Source organism: Calliphora vicina, chromosome 4, assembly GCF_958450345.1.
Source record: "Calliphora vicina chromosome 4, idCalVici1.1, whole genome shotgun sequence".
NCBI lineage: Eukaryota > Metazoa > Arthropoda > Insecta > Diptera > Calliphoridae > Calliphora > Calliphora vicina.
The window spans coordinates 10,188,829-10,212,411 of record NC_088783.1 but is presented as its reverse complement, the minus strand read 5'-3'; the positions used below and the strand labels follow the sequence as shown (position 1 = coordinate 10,212,411).

The 23,583-nt window shown below is 27.2% G+C and overlaps 1 protein-coding gene across 4 annotated transcripts in view; it reads left to right on the top strand.

Annotated features, from left to right (window-relative positions):
- The window catches only part of mmd (mind-meld), a 453,937-nt gene that overhangs the window by 405,405 nt on the left and 24,949 nt on the right, over nt 1–23,583 (top strand). For 2 of the 4 annotated variants that reach the window (XM_065508492.1, XM_065508490.1), the window contains exons 12-18: nt 432–596; nt 864–1,008; nt 1,096–1,267; nt 1,340–1,453; nt 1,515–1,692; nt 4,729–4,879; nt 14,997–15,135. In XM_065508492.1, coding sequence (XP_065364564.1) covers nt 432–596; nt 864–1,008; nt 1,096–1,267; nt 1,340–1,453; nt 1,515–1,692; nt 4,729–4,879; nt 14,997–15,135 — 1,064 coding nt within the window. Of the gene's footprint in view, nt 1–431; nt 597–863; nt 1,009–1,095; nt 1,268–1,339; nt 1,454–1,514; nt 1,693–4,728; nt 4,880–5,335; nt 5,442–14,996; nt 15,136–23,583 lie in introns of all 4 variants that reach the window. The other 2 variants (XM_065508493.1, XM_065508491.1) reach the window with 1 other exon arrangement.

The window sequence follows — 23,583 nt, the reverse complement described above, 5'->3', positions numbered from 1 at the left end:
TTTTACACATACACATAGCGATATCATAAATAATTCATAGTCAGCGGAAACAACTGAGCTGCAAGGTTTATTAACAAACAAAATTAAAAAAAAATAAATAAATTCTCTCGTTGCATTTTATTACTTTGACAACAACTGCTCATGCAAACAACAGAGGAACAACAATTCTTTTATTTATTTTTGGTTACAATTGAATATTCATTTTGTAGCCCATTAATTTTCCTGCGAATAAACACACACTCACACACACTCAGCTCAGTTAGTCAGTCAGCCGTGTGGAGGATGATTGTACCTTGGGTTGCATGTAAAAGTAACTTGCAACTTATTTTCATTACTACAAGAAACTGAACTTATTTAATTTCTTTTGTGCTTTGTTTTCTTGTATACCTTTATACATATTATACATTACATTACATTTTATTTCCCTACAGATCGAAATGCGTCGCAATTGTGGCAATAAAATTGTTGAGGAAGATGAAGAATGTGACTGTGGCACCTTTGAGGAGTGTGCCTTGGATCCGTGTTGTGATGGTATTACGTGTAAACTGAAGTCTGAAGCACAATGTGCTACTGGTGCATGTTGTGACCAATGTCGCGTAAGTTTTTTTTTATTATTTATATTTATGTGTGTTGTGTATGCAAGTTGTCGTTTCTTTGGTTCTTTTTTTCATTTAACTTTTGAAAATGTATTTATATGAATTGTATTTATTTACTATGAACATTGTAACTCTTCTTTCGTTTTTTATATATTTTAATTACATTTTATTGTACTCACTTTGTGTGTATTTGTATGTTTACTTCCGTTTTCTGTGTACTTACAATGGCGTTTGGTTGGTGTGTGGGGCTCTGCTTACTTATGACAGTTGCGTAACAAGGATCATATCTGCCGTGACTCGCATAATGAATGTGATTTACCCGAATATTGCGATGGTGATGCTGGTGAATGTCCCATGGATGTTTTCAAGAAAAATGGTTCACCTTGCGGCCATTCAAAATCAGGAATATCAGGTTTGTAGAATTGTTAATTTACCTCATTCTTTGCTTTTTATTAATAAAGAAAAACGTTGTTTATTTTCATTCCCTCTCTCTGTGTAGGCTATTGTTTTCAAGGCGACTGTCCCACATTAAATTTACAATGTGAAGGTATTTGGGGTTATGGTGGTATGGCTGCCGACAAGGAGTGCTTTGAACAATTCAATTCAAAGGGCTCCATTAATGGCCACTGCGGCCGTGATGGCAAAGACAATTTCGTTAAGTGTGAACCAGAGTAAGTTGCCGTCTTTTAATCACAATTCTTAAAAGAAATAATTAAAATTCAATCAAATTTTCCTTTTTGCAGAAATGTTCAATGTGGCACATTGCAGTGCAAGGAGGGTGAACGTCAGCCCGTTAATGAGGGTGATTTATATTCAAGAACCATTATTTCAATTAAGGGTTTGGAATATGAGTGCAAGTATGTTATTTTCAGCTGCATATTTTTTTGGAATTTTATTTATTCATATATTTTTTGATAGAGCCACCAGCGGCCAACTCAATGCCAATGAGTTTCCCGATCATGGTCTAGTTAAGGATGGTACTCCATGCGGTGATAATTTGATTTGTTTAAATCAAACCTGTGTTAGTATTTTTCCACATGTGGATCAAACAAAGTGTCCAACAAATAAAGAGGGTCAAGAATGCTCGCAAAGAGGGGTAAGTTTGAGGAATTTTTTTGTTTAAGAAATGTTTAATGGGAGATTTTTCTGCAATTTGTTTTTTGAAAAAACAAAGAATGAGAAGATTTTCAAGTAGATTACAGTATATCATAAAATGTAGACCTTAATTTTAAATTTACTTAATAATTTTAACATTTTGTGATGATTTGTCCTTCTTTAGAGGTCTTCAGTATTTCAAAATATATAACATATACATCTATGCATCCCAAATACAATTGCAAAATATCCTTCAAACCCGCAAGATTGCCTCAAGGCATGCATTACAAAACATCAATTATCTCAATTTTAATTATAATTTTTTGTTTAAATTTAACGAAGACTTTAGTTACAGATTTGTTAACATTTCTCTCGATGGTCGAAATGCATTCTGAATTTTAGTTTTTGTTCTGTCAGCTGATTTGTGAGTGATGTCAGATTTTTTGCACGTGAAATTTTATATATTTTTTTTTTTGCGGATTAGTGGTATATATGTTCATGACAAGTGTTGCTGAAGCAGAGATTCAATATTATACAACTAAGGCCATGAAATTGTCCAGAATTTAAGCCAATTCTCAAACATTTTAATTTTAACTAATATTTTTACATTTTTCTAATGATTATTTTAAAATTAAAAGATCAGATCTTACGCACTTTACTGCGTAAACATTATCTTGTATTCTAAATTCACTTCTCTGATTTCTAACTACACTCTAATAAATTTTCATGTAAATTTCCTACATTAATAGTAGGAAACTTTTCTCCTTCTATAATTAGGGTAAAAATACATGTTGTGTGTAAATTCAAATATTTTTTTTTATAATAAATGATTTTGTTTTTTTTAGAAATAAAATTTTGACAATTTGTATATTAAACGTTTGAATTACTTTACATACTTTATGTGTAAAACTTCAATTTATGCACAATATATGTAATTTTAAATATAAAATGCTTATTATATTATAAAAATTTAAAATAAAACATTTTGTTTGTATTTTTGCTGAAAAAAGTATGTAATTGATTTTGATAAACATATTGTGCTTAAATTTACGCGTATTGTGTAAGTTTACATGAAAACTTACTTACTTTATAGTAGTAGATTTACTTGCATATTTTAGAGTGTAGCCGATCAGAAGAACGAAATTCTAAGACACTTTCATTAATGACCTGCAATTCGGGTGACGCTCTGTGCAACTTATGAATCGGAATCGAAAACAATCAGTCAGTTAACGATCTCTCTTTCAGCTACCGAGGCTTTAGGAAAGAGGAGACAGTTCTTGATACTATATGAGAATTTTCGGCAGATTATAGTCCAATGAATACTGTTCGATCTATCTTATACTAGTACCTGGCCTTGGTCTCACAATATTATCTTTGAGGGAGTTCTATCCGCTCTACTAGATTGCTTCTGGCACCAATTTCGAGATTTTCAGATTTCGAGGAAGAAATTTTAGGTCACTTAAAGGATATGTGGTGATTTTATTAGTACTCCGTAATTTTCTTAATAATTTGACAGGCAAGAAGATCTAACAGATACTCATTGATGAACAAATATATTATATTTATCTCTAGTTTACTGAAACTAAAGACTCATTTTAGTATATTGTTGCGTTTTTACCTTTTAAAAACGGTGGTTTATTTTCTTTCAAAGCCGGATACTTTTGATTGCAAATAAAAGCATTTTAGTAGTTTAAAATTGTAACAACTCTTTATTTATTAAAATTTACACAAAAGTAGCATAAATAGTCACTCAGCGTTTTTATACAAATACACGATATTCACAGTAAAACACACTTAAATTACATACTTTATAATGTACTAGAATGCAGTTGATGTTAACTCTAACATCGCCTATTATAAACTGTCTACCGACCGCAACTGCTGCCACTATTTAAACAGCGCCATCTTCCTTCTAGTAGCTTCATGAATGATCTTAATGGACAAAACTAGAATATTCGACTTCTAGAGCTTTTAGCAGCTTCAATGTTAAAAATAGCAAATTTCTTAAGCAATGATTGCAACTACGTGTATGAACTATACAATGAATATGATAAAAATACGACAAATACTACTTACTACAGCTAATACTATGATTAAAGCTACCTCACAGGCTACTGATATGACTGTGACTAACAATACTACAACTTCGAATATACCCAATAAGCAACAAAAATTCAAGAACTTGAACATTTTGTTGGAATTTGACTTGAATGCAAATGTAATTATGTTTTAAAATCGAAAAATATTTGAAAAACTAAAATATTTTTCAAACAAAAAACATGGTTTGAATTTATGTTTCCTTTTTACTACAGAATGCTATTGAAGAGTATTACAACTGTAACTCAATTGCTTGGCTACAATTCAAGGCTTGATTTACACTTGCTTTCAACTTGAATTCCAGTTAAAATGCTTATTGGGTAATCACAGCTATAACTACTAATGCGACTACAGCATTAACTATAACTGCGAATAAAGATATGATTATGGCAATTTCTACGAAAATGTATATGACTAAGACTAAAGCTACAACTAGAACTGTGAGGTTTAAAATTACTAAATTTAATGCTGGATCCGTGATCATTCTTACATGGGCTACAACTAGTATATGAAGTAACTACTGTAACTTCAAATATTACTTTACATAGCCAACAATACAATTAAAATAATAATAATATTTATGAAATTTTTTAAAAATAATTGCAACATACTTTAATATTAAATTTTTAAAATGTAAACCATTTATTAATTTTAGTCATTAAATTATCAAAATATCCTTGAATACCCTTGCTTAATCGAAAGGATACATAAATTCTATAAATCGTATTGTAATTTTTATCATCCACTTGTAAAATAATTTGTTGAAAATCCCCTTTTCATTTTCCACTGCTGCTCCCTTGAGAACATGTTAATAATTTTTTAATATCATTTCAATAATAAAATTTGCCATTTTCTCTACTTTCTCTCTCATCTTTCACATTTGCCTCGCTCTCTATCTATGTATCTCTCGGTCGGTCTGTCTGTCTATTCTGTGCTACAGGTTTGTACGAATACGAATAAATGTTTCTGCGACATGGGATGGGGAGGTATTGATTGCAGCTTAATTGTTTTATTAACTACACCACTGCCAACTGAAGCTCTGCCAACACCAGAAAATACAATCAAAATGGAAAAAAAGGAAACGCCGTATGGTAAGCTAAATGAATCATAAATACAATTACATTTTTTGCATACACGTATTTTAATATTTTTCTACAAAAAAAAAAAAGAATAAAGAAAATAATAACCAAATACCAATGAAAAACCCGAAACCAACAGCAAAAAGAAAAAAAAGTAATAATTATAACGAAAGAAAACTGAAAAATAATTTCTGTTTAAATCTTCATTAATAAGTTGAACTTAATTTGTGCATTGAATAAGAATAAATATTTAATAATATTTTACATTCATTAAGTTAACATATATTAACAACAAATGACAATGGTAATCCAGTATTAAAGTAAGAGAATGTGCTCATTTACACAAATTTTATTTAAATCGTTTGCTCTATTAAACCATAAGTAATACATATAGATATTTTGCAAACATGCAAAAAAGAAATAAAAAAAAAACATATGAAACATCCTTCCTAATCATACATTTTACAGGATCTTCCGATCAAGGTAGAATCAGCACTTTATCCATGGTCATCATTTTAACCGTTATCGTCAAATGTGTCTTCATTAGTTTTGCAACACTGGCCGTTTGTTACAGGTAGAGTACCAAGCAAAATTAATTAACATTTTCCAATTAAAAAAATGTCTTAATTAAATTTGAACAAAATTCGTTGATTTTCTGTTTTTTTCCTTGAGTTTTTTTTTTTTGATTTTTTGTATAAAAAAATTTGGTAGTTAAAATTATTTAAATTTGATATTAATAGAGAAAAATTATAAAATACTACTTGAAGCCGTTAATTATAATGCTGTTAGAAATTAATGGTTCTAAGGTCTGCATTTTGAATCATTCTCTATATTCACTATTATAAATGATATTACGACTATGACAATAACTTTGATCATAACTTTGATAAAAGAGTCCATAGCGACTGTGACCAGCATATATGGTCAATTTCAATTATGACAGTGACTATAACTATGACTGTGATTATGACCATCACTACGATTGTGAGTATGACAGTTATTATGTAAGAATTCCTATGAATTATAACAATATTATGGTCACTGTTACTATGTATATGACTGCGGTAACCATAATATGTTTAAGTAACTATTCACATGATTGTGGAAATCATATATACAAGGAGTATTCGATTTTATGTTATTAAAACAAATGTTCCACGAGCGGCACTATGGGGACTCAAACATGTAAATTTTAAACACGTGCTATTTTTTTGTTTCCCATCCGATTTCAAAGAACAAAGGGAATCTCGCAATTCCTAAAATTTTGACCGAAAATTCAAAAAATGGTATTTTTTACAATTTTGCCAATATGGTCCACATTTCCACCGGGGCTGGGAAAATACTTTGGGGTTAAATAGGTAACACGTCAAGGTTTCGAAAGCAGCTTTATGTTTTCTGATTCCAGCTTTGGGATTTTAGAACATGTGGCCCAAAGTTGAAATTTTGATAAAAGAAATAGCTCAAAATCCGAAGGGGAAAAATAGGTCGAAAAATGTGACATGTTTGTCCGTGAAGATACCTTACAGAAAAACATAAAATTAATATACAAATGTTCTTAAAGAAGGTTTTTTTAAAAACCTTTTATTCCGCCCAAAAAACAGCAAAAATCTACTATATTTTTAATTTATAAATTGAAAATCGGTTATTTTTGGATCCATAATTGATATTGCTCTGAAGTCTTTCTTATTTAATTGGTAATTATTTTATTTTGCGCCCCCATAGCCCTGCTCGTGGAGCATTTGTAGGGCCCATTTTAATAACTTGAACTCGAATAATCCACGTCAAAGCTTATCCTGATCGGACGAGCCGTTTAGAAATGACAGATTTATTTAAAAAAATTTTGATACTGCCCCACTGTGCAATGAATTTATTCTCTACGATGAATTTATTCTCTGGTTTTAATGCCGTAAACCTGCAAGGCGTAAGACTACAGCATTTCATATGAATATAGTGCCTATATATTGTACATTTTGATACTGATTTAGATTATGGCAACGACAATTGTTACATTCGGCGATCTTAGTTTCTCCAGAGATCAGGTTGTTCACTATCCTTAAATGGTGAAAATTTGAAAATATCAAACTATCTATAAGTAATGCAAATATAATTAAACATAATACAATTAAACTACGATATTCAAAAGGCCTTATTCATACAAATTTTTAATTTTAAACAACGTTTTAAAATCAAATTTTGTATGGAAATTTTTTTTAAATTTAAAATTGTTTTATGAATATGGGGTTAAACATAGAGAATAGACATAGAGCAGAAACTCTCCTGTCAAAGACCTAACTCAGTTGTGAGAAACCTAAGTGGTAACAATGTATTAGTAGAAAAAAATGTTAAAAAAAAAACAACACTCGTATGTGTAATTATTTTGAGTAATTCTTTTGATTGAGTTTTTTTTCTAGTTTCTGCTCTATGTTTCTCTATGGGGGTAAATCTCTGTAATATTTTTCAAAAAAAATATAATTTTGAATTTATAAAAATTAAATCTCTTCAAGTAGTATTTTATATAATTTCCATTCATGTACAAAATTGGTCTACATTTAAAACAATTATTTAAATTTTTATTATTTTGTTACAAATTTAATTTCATTAGGTTTTTTTAATTACAATAATTATCACTATAAAAATTTGGTTTCTTTTCAATTGGGTTTAATACAAAAAACGAACACTAAAGAAAAATGTTAAACAAAAATAAATTTGCAACTGAAAAATATATAAAGCTAAAAATAAAAGAAAAAAATTTACATAAAAAAAATCTTTGCTTGGTTTTCTGTCCTCAAAATAAAACAAAAATATATTTATTTAAGTTGTTTATACAAAAATAAATATGAAAAAACTATTTTTTTTTGCTTTTTTTCCATAACATTTAAAAAAAAATAAAACAAACTAACAAGGAAAGTACCTCCTCTAAAAAAAATATGTATGTATTTTAAATAGAAACTAGAAAAAAAACTAGCAATGTCCCCACTCATTGCCATGCCTACAAAACATATATACACCTACATACATACAAAACTAACAAATACAAAAATACCTAAACATACACTTGTACAGAAACATATTCATGTATATAATATAAAAAATGTATATGTATATGTATATATTGTTTAAATATATAAATACATATACATACATATATGTATGTACTAACTACTACAGCTACAATTATTTATATAAATAACTTAAATTGGGTTTTCCATAAATCTACTATATCTTATTTGTATTAGGGTAGCCTCGTTTGTTTGTAGCAAAAATAAGGTTTAGATGGTCTTAACTAAAATGCAAATCTAGTTTGTTTGATTTAGTAAGCTGGATTCAAGGATAAAAAAGTCCTTTGTTAAGGTTTTCATGATTTTTTTTCATATTTCTCCCAAAGGAAACATATGAAATATTGGTATCGTGTGAAAGGCCCTTGAAAGGCGCTTTCACTGTTTTATAATTTTTAGGCAAACATTTTTAGGGTTTTTTTAAATTTTGATATAGAAATTTTTAAAGTAAATTCATATAAATTCACGAACAGTTTTTTCCGCTTTTCGAAATTTAATCCGATCTGATGTTAGCTAAATGCTCAAGACAATCACAATATGTATATCAAAATAATCGTAATTGCTTAAGCTGCATCGCTAATTAAGTTAATTTCAATGATCAAAATTCCGTTTTTGCCAGTCAGTGCTTTTTTTAGTGTCTTTTAAATATAATTTTGTTTAAATGGTAAAATTATATGTAATTATTTCAGCAAATATTAAAGCAAATAGGTCGACGTAAGAGCTTTGTGAGTATTTTCTTCAATATTCTATAATAAATATGCAATTTTATATTTAATGTCCCTTTTTTAGGCCTGTCAATGTCAAGAATTGTTAACATATATATAAAATAAATTGAAAAAAACCAAATCTGAAGAAAATTTATTTTCCACTTTAAGTTTATTTTACAAATACGAGTATGTATGTTAATAGAAATATTTATAAACTACTAGCTGTCCCGGCAAACGTTTTTCTACCATAGCTCATACAAAGTTTGAAGACTCCCACTATAATAGTACTCCACATATGCAATAATAAATGTTTACTTTGTATGGGAGGTGACATGCCCATTGTTCCTATATATGTAGGTAAATTGTGAATCTAAACCATTCAGAGACCCACTCAAACACACACAACAAATTTCATCGAAATCGGCCCAGCCATTAAGGAGGAGTTTAGTTACTAACACACGTACAGAATAATTATATATATAAAGATATTCATAATTTTTAGCCCTTTCTGGTGCGCTTTGGCGTTTTTATCATAGATATTGGGTGTATGACTTAAAAATGAGGGATTTTTTTAAATTATTTAACTTTTATTTTGAAACTTTTGTACAATATAAATTTATACAAAGTCTTGACCATTGTTAGCTATGACATTTTCCCATCTTTCTTGCAACATATAGATTCTGAGCTAAAACACCTCTTTTGAGGCCAAGTACGAATCAAACCAATTTCCGATATTCTGTTCCAAAGTGATGCGTATACAAAAGGGAGCGATCTGCATCGATCGAAACAAATAGTAGTCGGACGGGGCAGAGTCTGGACTATAAAATTGCAATCTTTCTGGCAACATATGGATTCCGCGCCATATTTTGTTTGAGTCCATGAACAAATCTAGCCAATTTCGGATATTCTGTTCTGAAGTGAAACGTATCCAAAAGGGAGCGACCTGCATCGATCGAAACAAATAGTAGTAGGACGGGGAAAAGTCTGGAATTAAAACGGGTGAGGGAAAACTTCCCAATCAATTCATTTTAAATAGTTTTTAACAAGTATTGTATTATGTGACCAAGAGTTGTCATGATGAAATATTACTAATTCATGTCGGGCGCATATTCTGGCATTCTTCGCTTCAAACGAAACAGTTGCAGATTTCCAATGACGATCTGACCTGATTTTAGCAGCTGGTAATAGATAGGATCCTTTCGGTCCCACCAAATACATAGAATTGCCTTAGCGTCATGGATATTTGGCTTTAGTGTCTATTCACTTAAATACTAATATATACGATATTTTTTAATTTTTATCGTAAGTAATGATTCGGTGTAAAAGCGATTTTCTTTTATAGCTTTCAAGCAGCATTTCAGACACCCAAAATTGTCTCTCGGCTTTAAATCGTATGGTTCCCAGTTGTATGAAACCTGCAAACGTCTTGAAATTTCTGCTTGAGTAGATTCCAATGATTTTGCAAGCTTTGTTGAATTTGAAAATTCAGCAAAGCCTTCAAACTTCTTTGGCTGGCCTTGGCGATCTTTGTCTTGCATTTCAGACATACAAAATAATCCTTCAAGGTCCCTCGGCTTTAAGTCGTATGGTATCCGATTTCCGTGTTTTTGGATGAAACCTTAAACATCTTAAATTAGCTGCTTGAGTAGATTCCAATGATTTTGCAAGCTCTGTTGAATTTGACAAACATTCTCATGGAGTAATTAATACCACCAATTCTTGGACTTAAAACTATTTTGGCAGACCTGGGCGATCTTTGTCTTCCGTGTCAAAATCACCACTTCTGAACCGAACAAACAGAAATGCAGATAAAACCTGCATTTTTAAGTCATCCAATATTTGCTTTCTTTGTGATTAAAGTTTTTAATGATTTTTTTTTTTTAATTTATGAGATGTATGAAAAAATGTGCTTATTACATAAATAGGATATTCACACGATCTACTATTTGGTCATATTGTTATAATGTCCTAATATATTATGATAATTTAAACAAATTTTTGTTGTGTTTCAAACAAAAAACTTCTAAACTAATAACAATATTTGAACTATGTTTATTGTTTTGTCATAAAATAATACTATTTTTTTGTTTAAAACACAACAACAAGTATTATAATATATTAGGACATTATGACAATATGACTTATAGCAGACCATGTGAATACCCCAAATAGGTTTCTAGAAAGTTTAAAGTATTAATTTAAACTAATTAAGAAACTATTTTTGCGTAAAATTGCAGATGATCAAATTTTTGTTTGGACTTACATGATCATTTTATATTCAGTACTGAAAGCGTCTTTTAAATATCTTTCAGATGATAACAATATTTTACATGTTTGCTAAGAGAGAAATATGAAAAAAAATATAAAATACTTTAAAAAGAATCGTTTTATCATTTGATCCGGCTCACTAAATACTGAAGCAAGAAACTTTATTTTCGAATAAATTTAATTTTGGGAACATTCATAACTTTGTTTTTGGGGCTACCCTAATATACATTCATACATACATACGTTGATATGTATGTTTGGTGATGTGTTATTTGTGTATGAGTCAGAGTGTAAGTGCGATCATGTGAGTGTGTGTGTGTGTCTAATACTACTACAAATAACTTTTATTTGAATATTTTGTGTAATTGTAAACTTGTTTTCAATAAAATAACTTAATCTTTTATTATTTGTGTCTATATGTGTGAGTGTGTTGTTGGTTGTGTGTATGTAAGTTTTATAATAATAAATATTTCAATATAACTTTGTGTCTACTTATGTATGTGTGTGTGTGTGTGTATGTGTTTTATAAATTTATAAATTATAGTTTTCCCATCAATACTTGCTCATTCTCTAACTCTAAATCTCTATCTCTGTCTGTGTTTGTATATTACTCAATACTTCCGTTTATTTTTTACTCTAAATATTTATTGTATTGATTCCCTATTTCCCTCTTCAAAATATCTATCTATGTATATAATAATTTTGTTTTTCAATATTATTGTTTCTCTATATACATAATACTTAAAACAATAATAATGATTATGATTATGATGATGATGACTATTATTATTATTATTTTTATTAATATTATTATTGTGATTATTTATAATTGTATAAATGTGTTTTTCCGATTTCTCTTCTAAGTATGTAACCATACAAAAACAAATAAATATATAAATAAGTAAAAGTGTTGGTGTGGGGAAAATTTATCTTTAATTTCAATTAACATATACATAAATCTGTTTGTAACAATCTAGATCACAGTGGAGACGTTTAAAATATTCTGTATGTAGCTTTACCTAAGTAGCAGAGAAGCTTTTTGGTAGAAATATCAAAATTCAAGCCAAAGTGATCTACAACTACTTACTGAAACAAATTTTAATTTTGTATTTTTGCTCTTTTATTATTAAAAAAATCTACAATTTCTTTTATTTCCAACCTATATGATTGTATGTACGAACATGTTTATTTAAGTGTATATTTCTGCACTTGTTTCTTACTTTTGTATTTAATTGGCTTCATCTATCTCGCACATTAATATTTTTCCCATTTTATTTTAAACAAAATTCATTGATTTTCTTATTTAGAATATTTTTTTAAATTTATGTAATTTTTTATTCGAACTTTTAATGATTTTATTTATATACTACACTGATTATAATTTAAAAAAATAAAAAATAGCAAAACTGATTCCGTTAACATGTAATCCCTCATTAAAAAAGTAATTAAAATATGTATTCATACGTGTTATTATTCGAAATTTATAATAATGATTAAAATAAATTGTTTCTTCATACACAAATATAAGCCGTCTCTTTTGCCAATCTTTTTTTTGTAACATATTCATAAAATCGTTTAAAAACGCATTAAAGTCACTAAAAGCAATTTATGTAAATCCTCTTAAATAACAAATAAAGCGACATATACCTTTTGACAAAATTAACGGCTTGTATGTTAAAATATAAAAAAAAAATATATAGACATAATTGTGTTAAAGCCATAATTAATTGCATACTTACTAGTGTTTTATTTTAAATTATGATATTTTTAAATTATTATTTATTTTCTTTTTTTAATTAAATGCAAAAAATTATTGAATAAAAAATATTTATTATTATAAAAGTGAAAAGTGCTGAAATTATTAAATAAAAAGTGTGAAATTATATTAATTACAAAAACTGACCCTTACACAAAACGACGCTGAAAAAATATTCATAATTATTATCTAATATTAAAGCAACCCAAACATGACATACATAAAGTAATTTAATGGAAAAATATTTTAAAAACAAAATTAAATTGCAATTTAGGACACTTTTTTATTCTTGAAATTAAACATCAATGAACTTGTTTTTTCGTACTGAGTGTAAAAAAAGTTGGCATACTTTTAGGCATATATAGAAATATTTATTTTTACTTCCAAGTTAGTAGTTAACTTTATTGAGACTTCATTATTTTCATATTTCAAAATTTATAAACATTATATATTATAAGAAAACTTAAAACTATAACGCAATTCTTTATTTACATGAATATTCAATTCACTAGCTTATCAAGATTTGAGAAGAAATGTTGTTTACTTACAAATATAAACAACATACATACACTGTGTATAATTTTTTATGTCATGGAAATTTAACCATATACGGACACCAGTACGTGATAAAAGACCAAAAAAAAAGACCCGTGTCTCCCAGTTTTGCCCAAAGTCATGCACTTTTTCTATGGGCACCCAAAGATTTGGGGCCTTAGTGTCATTTTTCAAAAAAAAGGGATAATTTTCTCTCAAAACTGCGAGAAACGGTTCAGTTTTCAATTAACGACTACATTGAGTATTTTAATATTTTTAAAAAAGTTTCCTATAAAAAATATTAAAAATTTAAATCGATATTCGGACTTGTGAAATAATCTAATAAATTCCATCAATAATTTAATGTATAAAGCACGATTGATTATGTCAAATTCTATAAACCAAAAAATAAATAAAAATACTTAATTAATCAATCTAAACTGCCACTTCCCCTTAAAATAACTTCCAATACAACTACTGCTATTAACGCTAATACATTATTTTCAAATTCAATTCAGTTTTTTTTTAATTTCCTCCCTTTCTACTTTTTTTAAACAACTTACACGTACATAAATCTTTTTTTTTCATCTTTTATGCATGACATTTTACCAACAACAATATAAAAAAAAATAAATAAATAAAAACAACTACAAAAAAATGTCCATCAAAATCTCACACAACAACCCACCAACCAACCAGCAAAAAAAAATGATTGCAATAAAACAAATTAAGGCTCAATAACTACATTAAAAAAAATAGAAAAACCTAAACCTTATTTTTTTGTAGCAATAAAACCCGCGCGCTCTTAGGATTACCATTGTCATAGCGTGCTGAGATTTTATTTATTCATCCTAGTTTACAGGATTTATTTTACAACAACTTATAATAACAATAGAATGAAATGAAAACTTAGTAGATGTCTTACTATGAGAAAAAAATATATACAATATTTGTTTATATACTTTTTTTTAAGTTAAATCTATTCTAACACTAAACAATTACTTTAATATATTTCCGCATCTGTCTGTCAATTATGTCAACTACTACTACAACGACAACTACGTAAATAACTACTACTACCACCATCACAACACTACTACTGCAAAATGAAAATGCAAAAATAAAACGAAAAATAATTTATAAAAAAAATAAAAAAAAAACCTAAACAAAATCAAATCAATCAACTTGTATGTAAAATGGCTTTAATATATTTTCAATAATAATGACAACAACAACAAAATATCAAATAAACCTACGTTTATCTACTACTACCAATAACAAAACTATCACTACTACTACGACTATTTATAACTAAAACAAATAAATAAATAAATGAAAAACCAACCATTACACCAAAACACAAATAAATAAACAAATAAATGAACGAACGAACGAACGGAATGGATCAATATTTGTAACGGTTTTATTTCAATTGCGCTTTGTTTTTTGTTTCCTTTTTGTTGTTTTGTTTTGTTGATATTGTACTGAATAATGTAAATTTTAAAAATGCCATTAATTTAATTAATTTTTCATTTAATCCACACAAAAACGAAAATATATATTTTTTTATTTGTAATCGGCCTCTAACTCTCTTTTTCCTAACGTTACTTTTATTGAAAACTCTATTAAATTTTGTTGGTCATTAAAATGATTTAAAACATTTTTTTTTTGGTTTATTTAAATGTAATAATAACGTAATAATAACTTAACTTTTTTTATAATAACAAAAACAATATATATAAACAAAAAAAATATAAAAACTACATAAAAACAAATTTTTTAAAACTTTTGTTGTTAAACTCGTATAGAGAACTACCATGGCTCAAATACAGTATTTTTAGTTGGTGTACTAATGTCAGTTGTTGGGTTCGTTTTTGTAACATTCACCTTGATGGCACTGTGCTACAGGTCAGTTGTAGTACATAGAAACTTCTCCCTGTGTCTGAGGTTAGTTGAAAAGAAGTAATGAAAAACAAACAGTATTTGATGAAAAAAATACGATGAACAAAAAATAATAATTATGAAAATGAAAAAAAATTTAACAAATTTTTTAATTACGATTTTTTGGTTTCAAACAAAAAACTAAATTTTTGATTTTTCTTTTTAAATTTCAATATTAATTTTTTCTTATTATTAATTGAATTTTCTTTTTTAATTTCTCTATGATTTTTTTATTTTGTATAGTTTTATGCATTAAAATCAACTGTCATTATAAATAATTGTATTATTCCTTAGAACAAACAACATATTACTAACATACTAAATACATAAAAATAATCAAACTAACACCTTAACAAAAAATGACAAATTTTGAAAAATACAGAGAAAACACAATTGAGGAGGCAAGGCGATGTTTAAATTACATATGTCTTAATACAAACTGGTTTTAATTGAAATGGGTAATCAAATAGTTCAGCTTTAGAAATAGTGTTCTAAAACAACTCTTTTAAAATCTTTAGAAATGTGCAAAAAGTTTTAAAAATTTGTTGCAGGTTACATTTACTTCTTCAAAGTTTCATGTAAACATAATGAACATTTTTCACACGAATACCACTGTAGAGCTGCAAAAGTATCTTAAATGGGGAGGTCTTTTAAAAGTTTTTTGGATAAATGAATAAATTTTAATTAAGTCAATGTATATCGAGCCCTTAGCGCCAAATTATCGTAAGCGACAAAACACAAATTTTACAGTAGAAGGTTTTTTTTGATTATTTTGAAATTTATACATAGAATTAAAAATGTTATGATGCGATATAATATAATTTCGTTCAAGCTATTTGTCTATTTTTCAAAAATATTTATAACTTTTGACAATTAAAAATTCATGGAATACTTTATAGAAAAATATGACAAAAAATATTTTATATTGGATTTTTGCATAGATAAAAATTTTTCGAATTGAAATTAAATTTTTATTTATAAATAGTTTTTAATAAAATTTCACAGTTATGTAGATTTTTTTTATTTAAAATGGAAAAATAAAAACGAATTTTTAAATTTATTATCAGCAATCCCGCAATTCCCAAAAAAGTGTTGAAAAATTCCAAAAATGGTAATTTTTAGTTTTTTCGCTATAATATATAATACCAGGGTCGGGATTATCGGGACCCTTCACAAAATAATTAGAAACATATTGGGCCACCTACAATCGGTTACTATATTTTGATATCGGATACGCGATTTGAGAATTTTTGCCCTAAAGTTTTATTTTACATAAAAAATAGGTGTTTTTTGAAAGGACCTGGTCCCCTCGGTAACAACAATTTTGAAATTGGTTTTCCATTAAAATATTTTATCAAAACTTAGCTTTCAGAAAGTAGCAATTTCTTGTACATCCTCTTAGAAATTTTTTGCGATAACTTAAAAAGAAAAAAGTTCTTTTTTCCCAAAAAAATAGCGAAAAATCGCTTTTAAAAATTTTTTTAAATTCAAATGCATATAACTTTAGACTTAGTCATTATTTTTAAACAGTTCTTTTTCCATTTGACACATACATCTGTTGTTAGTCCAATAACGGAAAACTGGAGAAAATCGGGAAATATTTGGATACGCTGTTATCAAAAAACTGGAGTAGGGTGGGAAAAAATGTTGAAAATTTAATTTTCAAATGCGAATATCTCCTAAGCTATAAGAGATAATTGATAGCTACTATCGTTTTAAAAATGTAACATACCCAAGGTGTCCTACCTTGAGGGCCCTTGGTTGCGCCCCTGGTGGGCCCATGAGGTCCACGTTCAAAACTTAAACTCGACAAGACTTCTTCTTTGCGCATGTGAAATTTCATTCAAACCAATCTAACCATTTAGATGTTACATATTTATTTTCCTCTTTTTTTTCTATACCACTGTGTGTCGCTTACGATAAAATTTGATTACTGCAAAATATAAACATTGACTTACGATAAAATCATACCCCCTATATTTTTGATGTTATTAACAATTTTGATATTCTGAGAACGCTAAAACATCAGTCGGTCCATAAAATTTTAATTTCTGCAATAAAACAAAAATTTTAAAAATGTCGCTAACGATAATTTGGCGCTAAGGGCTCGATATGGTCACCTTAAATGCAAACGCACGTAACAACACAAAAATTCAATATCGAGCTTTTGAGTGATTATGGTTATTTTACCTGTGATCAGAGATTTCAATTTTATTAAAGAAATTCAAATGGCAACAAATTTCCAAGAATTCTTTATTATTTATTTAGAAAAACTAAACGTGTAGTTATGTCCGTTTGCATTTAAGTTGACGATATGTATATTGGAAATGTTTCATTATGTTCTGAAGCATAGGATAAAATATACATAGAAGTGTTACTGAGAGACAAAAAAAGCTAAGTATGCTCTTAAAGTTTACCATAAGCATTTCAACATTTTTAAAATATGTTTAACAATATTATGGTTATTGTAATTATTTATATGATTGCGGTAACCACAATATGTTTATGTTACCATTCAGATTATTTCAGCAATCATATATATGATTGTGGTAAAAAAATATAGGTACATACATATGTTTATGGCAATCATGTTCATGATGATGACAACACAATATGGTCAAGTTTTACATCATTAACATGGTTGCCATAAACATATATATAATTACTACAATCATTTATATGATTGCTACAATAATGTGAATGGTAACAAAAACACATTATGGTTAGCGCAATTATATACATGATTACAGTGACCATAATATTGTTAAAAAACTTGTGAATATTTTGAAATGGTTATGGTAAACAAATTCTCTGTGTGTAGAATTTGATTCAATAAAAAACGAATTATTGCGTTTTGTTATGAACCTCCTCAAATATAAAACGCCCTATAAGTCGGTCACATAAATAACCTGAGAAAACAGATATAATGCCCAAGAACAGAAATCGATATCAAAAGCTACGTAGATTTAATTAGTAAAGTATCTTGATATACAGAAAAAACAATTGAAATCAACTTCAATAGATTTAACAATTCTTTATCCCATTGTGTGAAGATTTAAAGCAAAATAAATCCTAATAGTGCATTTACACTTGTAATTTTCAAACTTGTTTATGATCATAAGCTACTTTCATAAGCAATACCGTGTACATCAGCATTTTAGACAGTTAAGTGGTTTATTTTTGACAAGTCATAAAACAGCTGACTTCAATATAAAAAAATTTAATAAAAATATGGACGTTGTTAAGAAAAAAACCTATTATTTTCGTTGTCCATATTATATAAAACACTTTTTAATAAATTTTTTAAACTTTTTCTTACAGTTTGGCTATTTTTAAAAGAAAACGTTTTTATTTATTTTTGTGCAAATGTCAAAATGTTAGAGTTGCATTAGCAAAAACTCATTGTTTGTAACTAGTTTATCTCAAAAGCTAGTTACAAACCTGTTTTTGTTTTGTATGGATAAACTAGTTTCTCAAAATAGTTTATCACCATAAACAACTTATAACATGTTTATGGCGTAGGTGTAAATGCACTATAAGAATCTTTATATGTTTATATCTTTATATCGATATTTGATAAGAAAATATAGTAGTTTAAAGAGAATGCTACCGATTATTCTTCTGCATGTTTTAAAACCGAATTTATTTTCAAACCAGATATTTGAAACGAATGACGTCGAAAAGACATCTAGGAAAAATATTGTATAGCTAAAATTCATAAATATATGTTCAATTCACAACTGACGTTGTACAGTCGTATGAGTTATAAGTCGTCTGAATTTACAATAGTTGTACAAATGTTGTTGATAATTTCTATATAAATATTTTGTAAAACAACTACAACATTTTTACATATGTTTTTCAAATGTTGTATGAAATTTTATATGTTACCAAAAGTTCATATCTATACATAAATAAAGAAATTAGCTCATTTTAATTAAAAATAACAACCAAACGATAACACTGAAATCAATAAATTTATTTAATTTATGAAAAACGATAATTTGTTTTCGATATTTGTCAATTGTTTGCATTTTTTACACAATGCAGACACTAGCTTGCTATTGTTCGCTTGCATTATTAATTTAAAATTGAAACCTAATTATGTTTATATTCTTCACCATGAGTGGCAAGGTTATATATAAGACATTTCGTTTGTAATTTCTTAATTTTTCATTTCCGACCACACAAAGTATTTATATTCTGGATCAATGTAGATAGCGGAGTCGATTTATCCATGTCCGTCTATCCGCCTGTATATTAAAATCGACTTTCCGTAGCCCCCAAATAAGTAACATACATGACTAATACATCAATATATGCGCTATAGACCCGGTTCAGTTGCTATTTAAAATCGAGAAAATCCTTCCATAAATAGCTGAGATATAATAAAAAAACCAAGACAAACTCGATTTTTAAATTATTTTTGATCTACATATATCTGGATTACTAAGTCATTAATATAGACAATATGGATATCCAATGATAGACATTTCAAAGACCTTTACAACGACGTTATAACGCCATAGATAGTCGGAACTACAATGGGTCAAAATCGGGAAAAAATACTTTTAAACCCAATTTTTTTTTACGAAAAAAAAATTTTTTTGTCATAACATTTTTTTCACAAATAAATTATAAAATTTGAAAAAAAAATAATGTTGGCATAACATTTTTTTACTAATAAATTGAAGAAAAAAAAAATTAAAAGAAATTATTTTAGCAAACAAATATTTCAATAAGAGGGATTTTTCAACCGATACGACTTTAAATTCTTCATCGTTCCATTGGTTTAGTGCGAAAATGTGATGCTCGACCCACGTTGCTAAAGCACTATCTTTACAGTTTAATACAACCAAACGGCCTTGTAAGTTGTGGTTTTCTTATTAGGGCCATTTTTCAGCTACACAAATTTTTCAGTTTTTCCGGCACTACAACTTGCACAATATTCTTACACAATGACATTAAATGTTGAAGTTACTATAAATACTAAACAAAACTTTATAAAACATATGTATATCCAAAGAAAGCTATTGATATATGAATTACTTTTTATAGCATTTGAACTACTATAAAATTTTACAAATAGAGGAAATATATTTGTAAAATAGATAATCTTTTAGAAACTTCGTTCTGCCGCTCTAATTGTGTATTTCCTTTGTTTCTCAAAACCAAAGTTTTTACTATTCGATAGTCCCCTCCCCCAAAATACACCACAAAACACTACCCCTGCCTATTCTTAAACATTAAACAATACATTTTAATTTTCTCAATTTGTTTCCTCATTGTTACTCGATTTTTTTAAATTTTACCATATACTTACTTTTGTAATGTTGTTAACTCATTGTAAACAAAACTTATACAAAATAATCAAAAAAAATACAAAATACTAAACAAATAATCTCTTTATTGATGGCTAATGATTTGAAATGCCCTTGTTCCTATACTTTTTTTTATTTTTTTGTGTAGTCAGTCAATAATAAAGAAAATTACAAAAAAAAAAATATAAATTTTTTTTCCAAATCACTTTCAATGTATATTTTGTAGATTTGTCTCACTCTTGTAATTTTATTATTATAATATATTGATGTTGTGTTTTTTTCCAAACATTTCTCATTTATTTTAGTCATCTTTTCTAACTAAACTCTCAACATTTTAGAAATATGCTAATCCTTAAGAAAATCATAAATAAATTAAAAAATTATATTCCTATTTGAAATGCCCTAGAAATGAATGAAAGCGAATTAATGTTGGAAGGATTTGAAAATGAGCAGGGTTTGGGTTTATATTGCATTAGCCATATTGAAAAATTAATGCGAAACAATTTAAATTTCTTTAATTAAAGGCAGAAATAAGTTTTCTTTTAATTTGATTAATAAAGGAATTATAGGCAAAAACAAAATTGTTTAATAAAAACCAATATGAATTGAAGCGGAAGTAATTGAATTTAGGAATTTAATAAAGGAGGAACAAATTATATTCCTTAGATGAAAATACCAAGTTTTTAAATCCAGGTTTTATTTTTACTTTATTATGAGGACTTTTAAATAAAATGATTAGTAGAAATCCAAAAACCATTGAAAAATTATATATAGAAGAAAATTATTAGATAAAAACACAATGTTATTAAATATTTATTAATAAAAGAATACTCGATAAGGATTTTTAGACTTTTGCAAATAAAATCCACTTGAAATAGAGTAACGATACCATAGCTCAGTGAATCCTGTCATGAATATCAGTAATACAGTAAATATTAATTCATATACCTTTCAGCAAGTACATAACCAAGGAAAATAGAACACATTGTTATACACAAGGTTTTCAATAGAAAATTTTGTTATACATAAGATTTTATATAGAAATTACAGCTATACACAAGATATTCTATAGAAAATAGTGGTATACACAATATTTACATAGAAAATACTGTTATACACAAGATTTGCTATAGAAAATACTCTTATACACAAGACATTCTATAGAAAATACTGTTATACACAATATTTATATAGATAATACTGTTATACACAATATTTTCTATAGAACACACTGTTATACACAAGATTTTCTAACGAAAAAACTGTTATACATAAAATTTTCTACATAAAAAACTGTTATACACAACACATTCTATAGCAAATACTGTTATACACAATATTTATATAGATAATACTTTTATACACACGATTTTCTAACGAAAAAACTGTTATACACAAGATTCTCTATGTAAAAAACAATTATACACAAGATTTTCTATAGAAAATACTGTTGCACATAAATTTTTTTTTAGAAAATACTGTTATACACTAGATTTTCTATAGAAAGTACTGTTATACACAAGATTTTCTAAAGAAAAAACTGTTATACACAAGATTTGCCATATTAAATACTGCTATACACAAGATTTTCTATATAAAATATGTTATACACTGGATATGCTATACAAAATACTGTTATACACAAGATTTTCTTTATAAAAAACTCTTATACACAAGATTTTCTTTATAAAAAACTGTTATACACAAGATTTTCTATAGAAATTCTGTTAGATTTGCCATATTAAATACTGTTATACACAAAATTTTTATAGAAAATACTGTTATACACAATGTTTATATAGAAAATACTGTTATACATACGATTTTTTATAGAAAATACTGTTATAATCAAGATTTGTATAGCAAATACTCTTATACACAAGACATTCTACAGCAAATACTGTTATACACAATATTTATATAGATAATACTGTTATACACAATATTTTTTATAGAACACACTGTTATACACAAGATTTTCTATCGAAAAAACTGTTATACACAAGATTTTCTACATAAAAAACTGTTATACACAAGACATTCTATAGCAAATACTGTTATACACAATATTTATATAGATAATACTGTTATACACAAGATTTTCTAACGAAAAAACTGTCATACACAAGATTCTCTATATAAAAAACTGTTATACACAAGATTTTCTATAGAAAATACTGTTGTACACAAAATAATTTATAGAAAATACTGTTATACACTAGATTTTCTATAGAAAGTACTGTTATACACAAGATTTTCTAAAGAAAAAACTGTTATACACAAGATTTGCCATATGAAATACTGTTATACACACGATTTTCTATAGAAAATACTTTTATACACAAGATATTCCATAGAAAATACATTACATATTCTATAGCAAATACTGTTATATACAAGTTTCTCTGTAGAAAAAAATGTTATTCACAAGATTTTCTACAGAAAAAAAAACTATTATACACAAGATTTTCTATAGAAAATACTGCTATATATCAAATATTTTCTATAAAAAATGCAGTTATACACAACATTTTCTATTAGAAGTAATTCATGACTTTGAGGAAGCTACTAAAGTTTAATAGCATTAAGTAAGTGATGGGGGTACCGTGGTACTTTTATAAAATAAATTGTATCTGATGTAGAAAAATATTTTTCTCGAAAAAATTCAGAAACACTAAGAATTACATTTTTGTTCATCTTATTATAGCCAAAATAAAATAGTTTAGGAACTGCTAAATTTTTATTGTATATAGTTACGAAAAGATATTAAAACTTTTATCAGAAACCTACCCTACTCATTTTGAAATCTCAATACTTTCTTCCTGTCGCTATCTATTTCAATCTATATCTCTCTCTCTCTGTTTCCAATTTTCTTCATTACCTAAACAATTTAAACTCACCACAAATGCCTGCTAATATTGGCTTTTTGCACTCTTAAACTAAACATTTTATTTATTATTTCCTTGTTTTATTTTCGTAACAAAATCACTGGACGTTATTTTTTATTTTTTTTTTTGTTTCATAAAACATTTAGAATAAATAAATTCAATAAAAAAATACGCCCGCCCTAATCCAACTCAAAATAAAAAAAAACTTTATCAACTTCATTAAACTCAATGTTTTAATTTGTTTT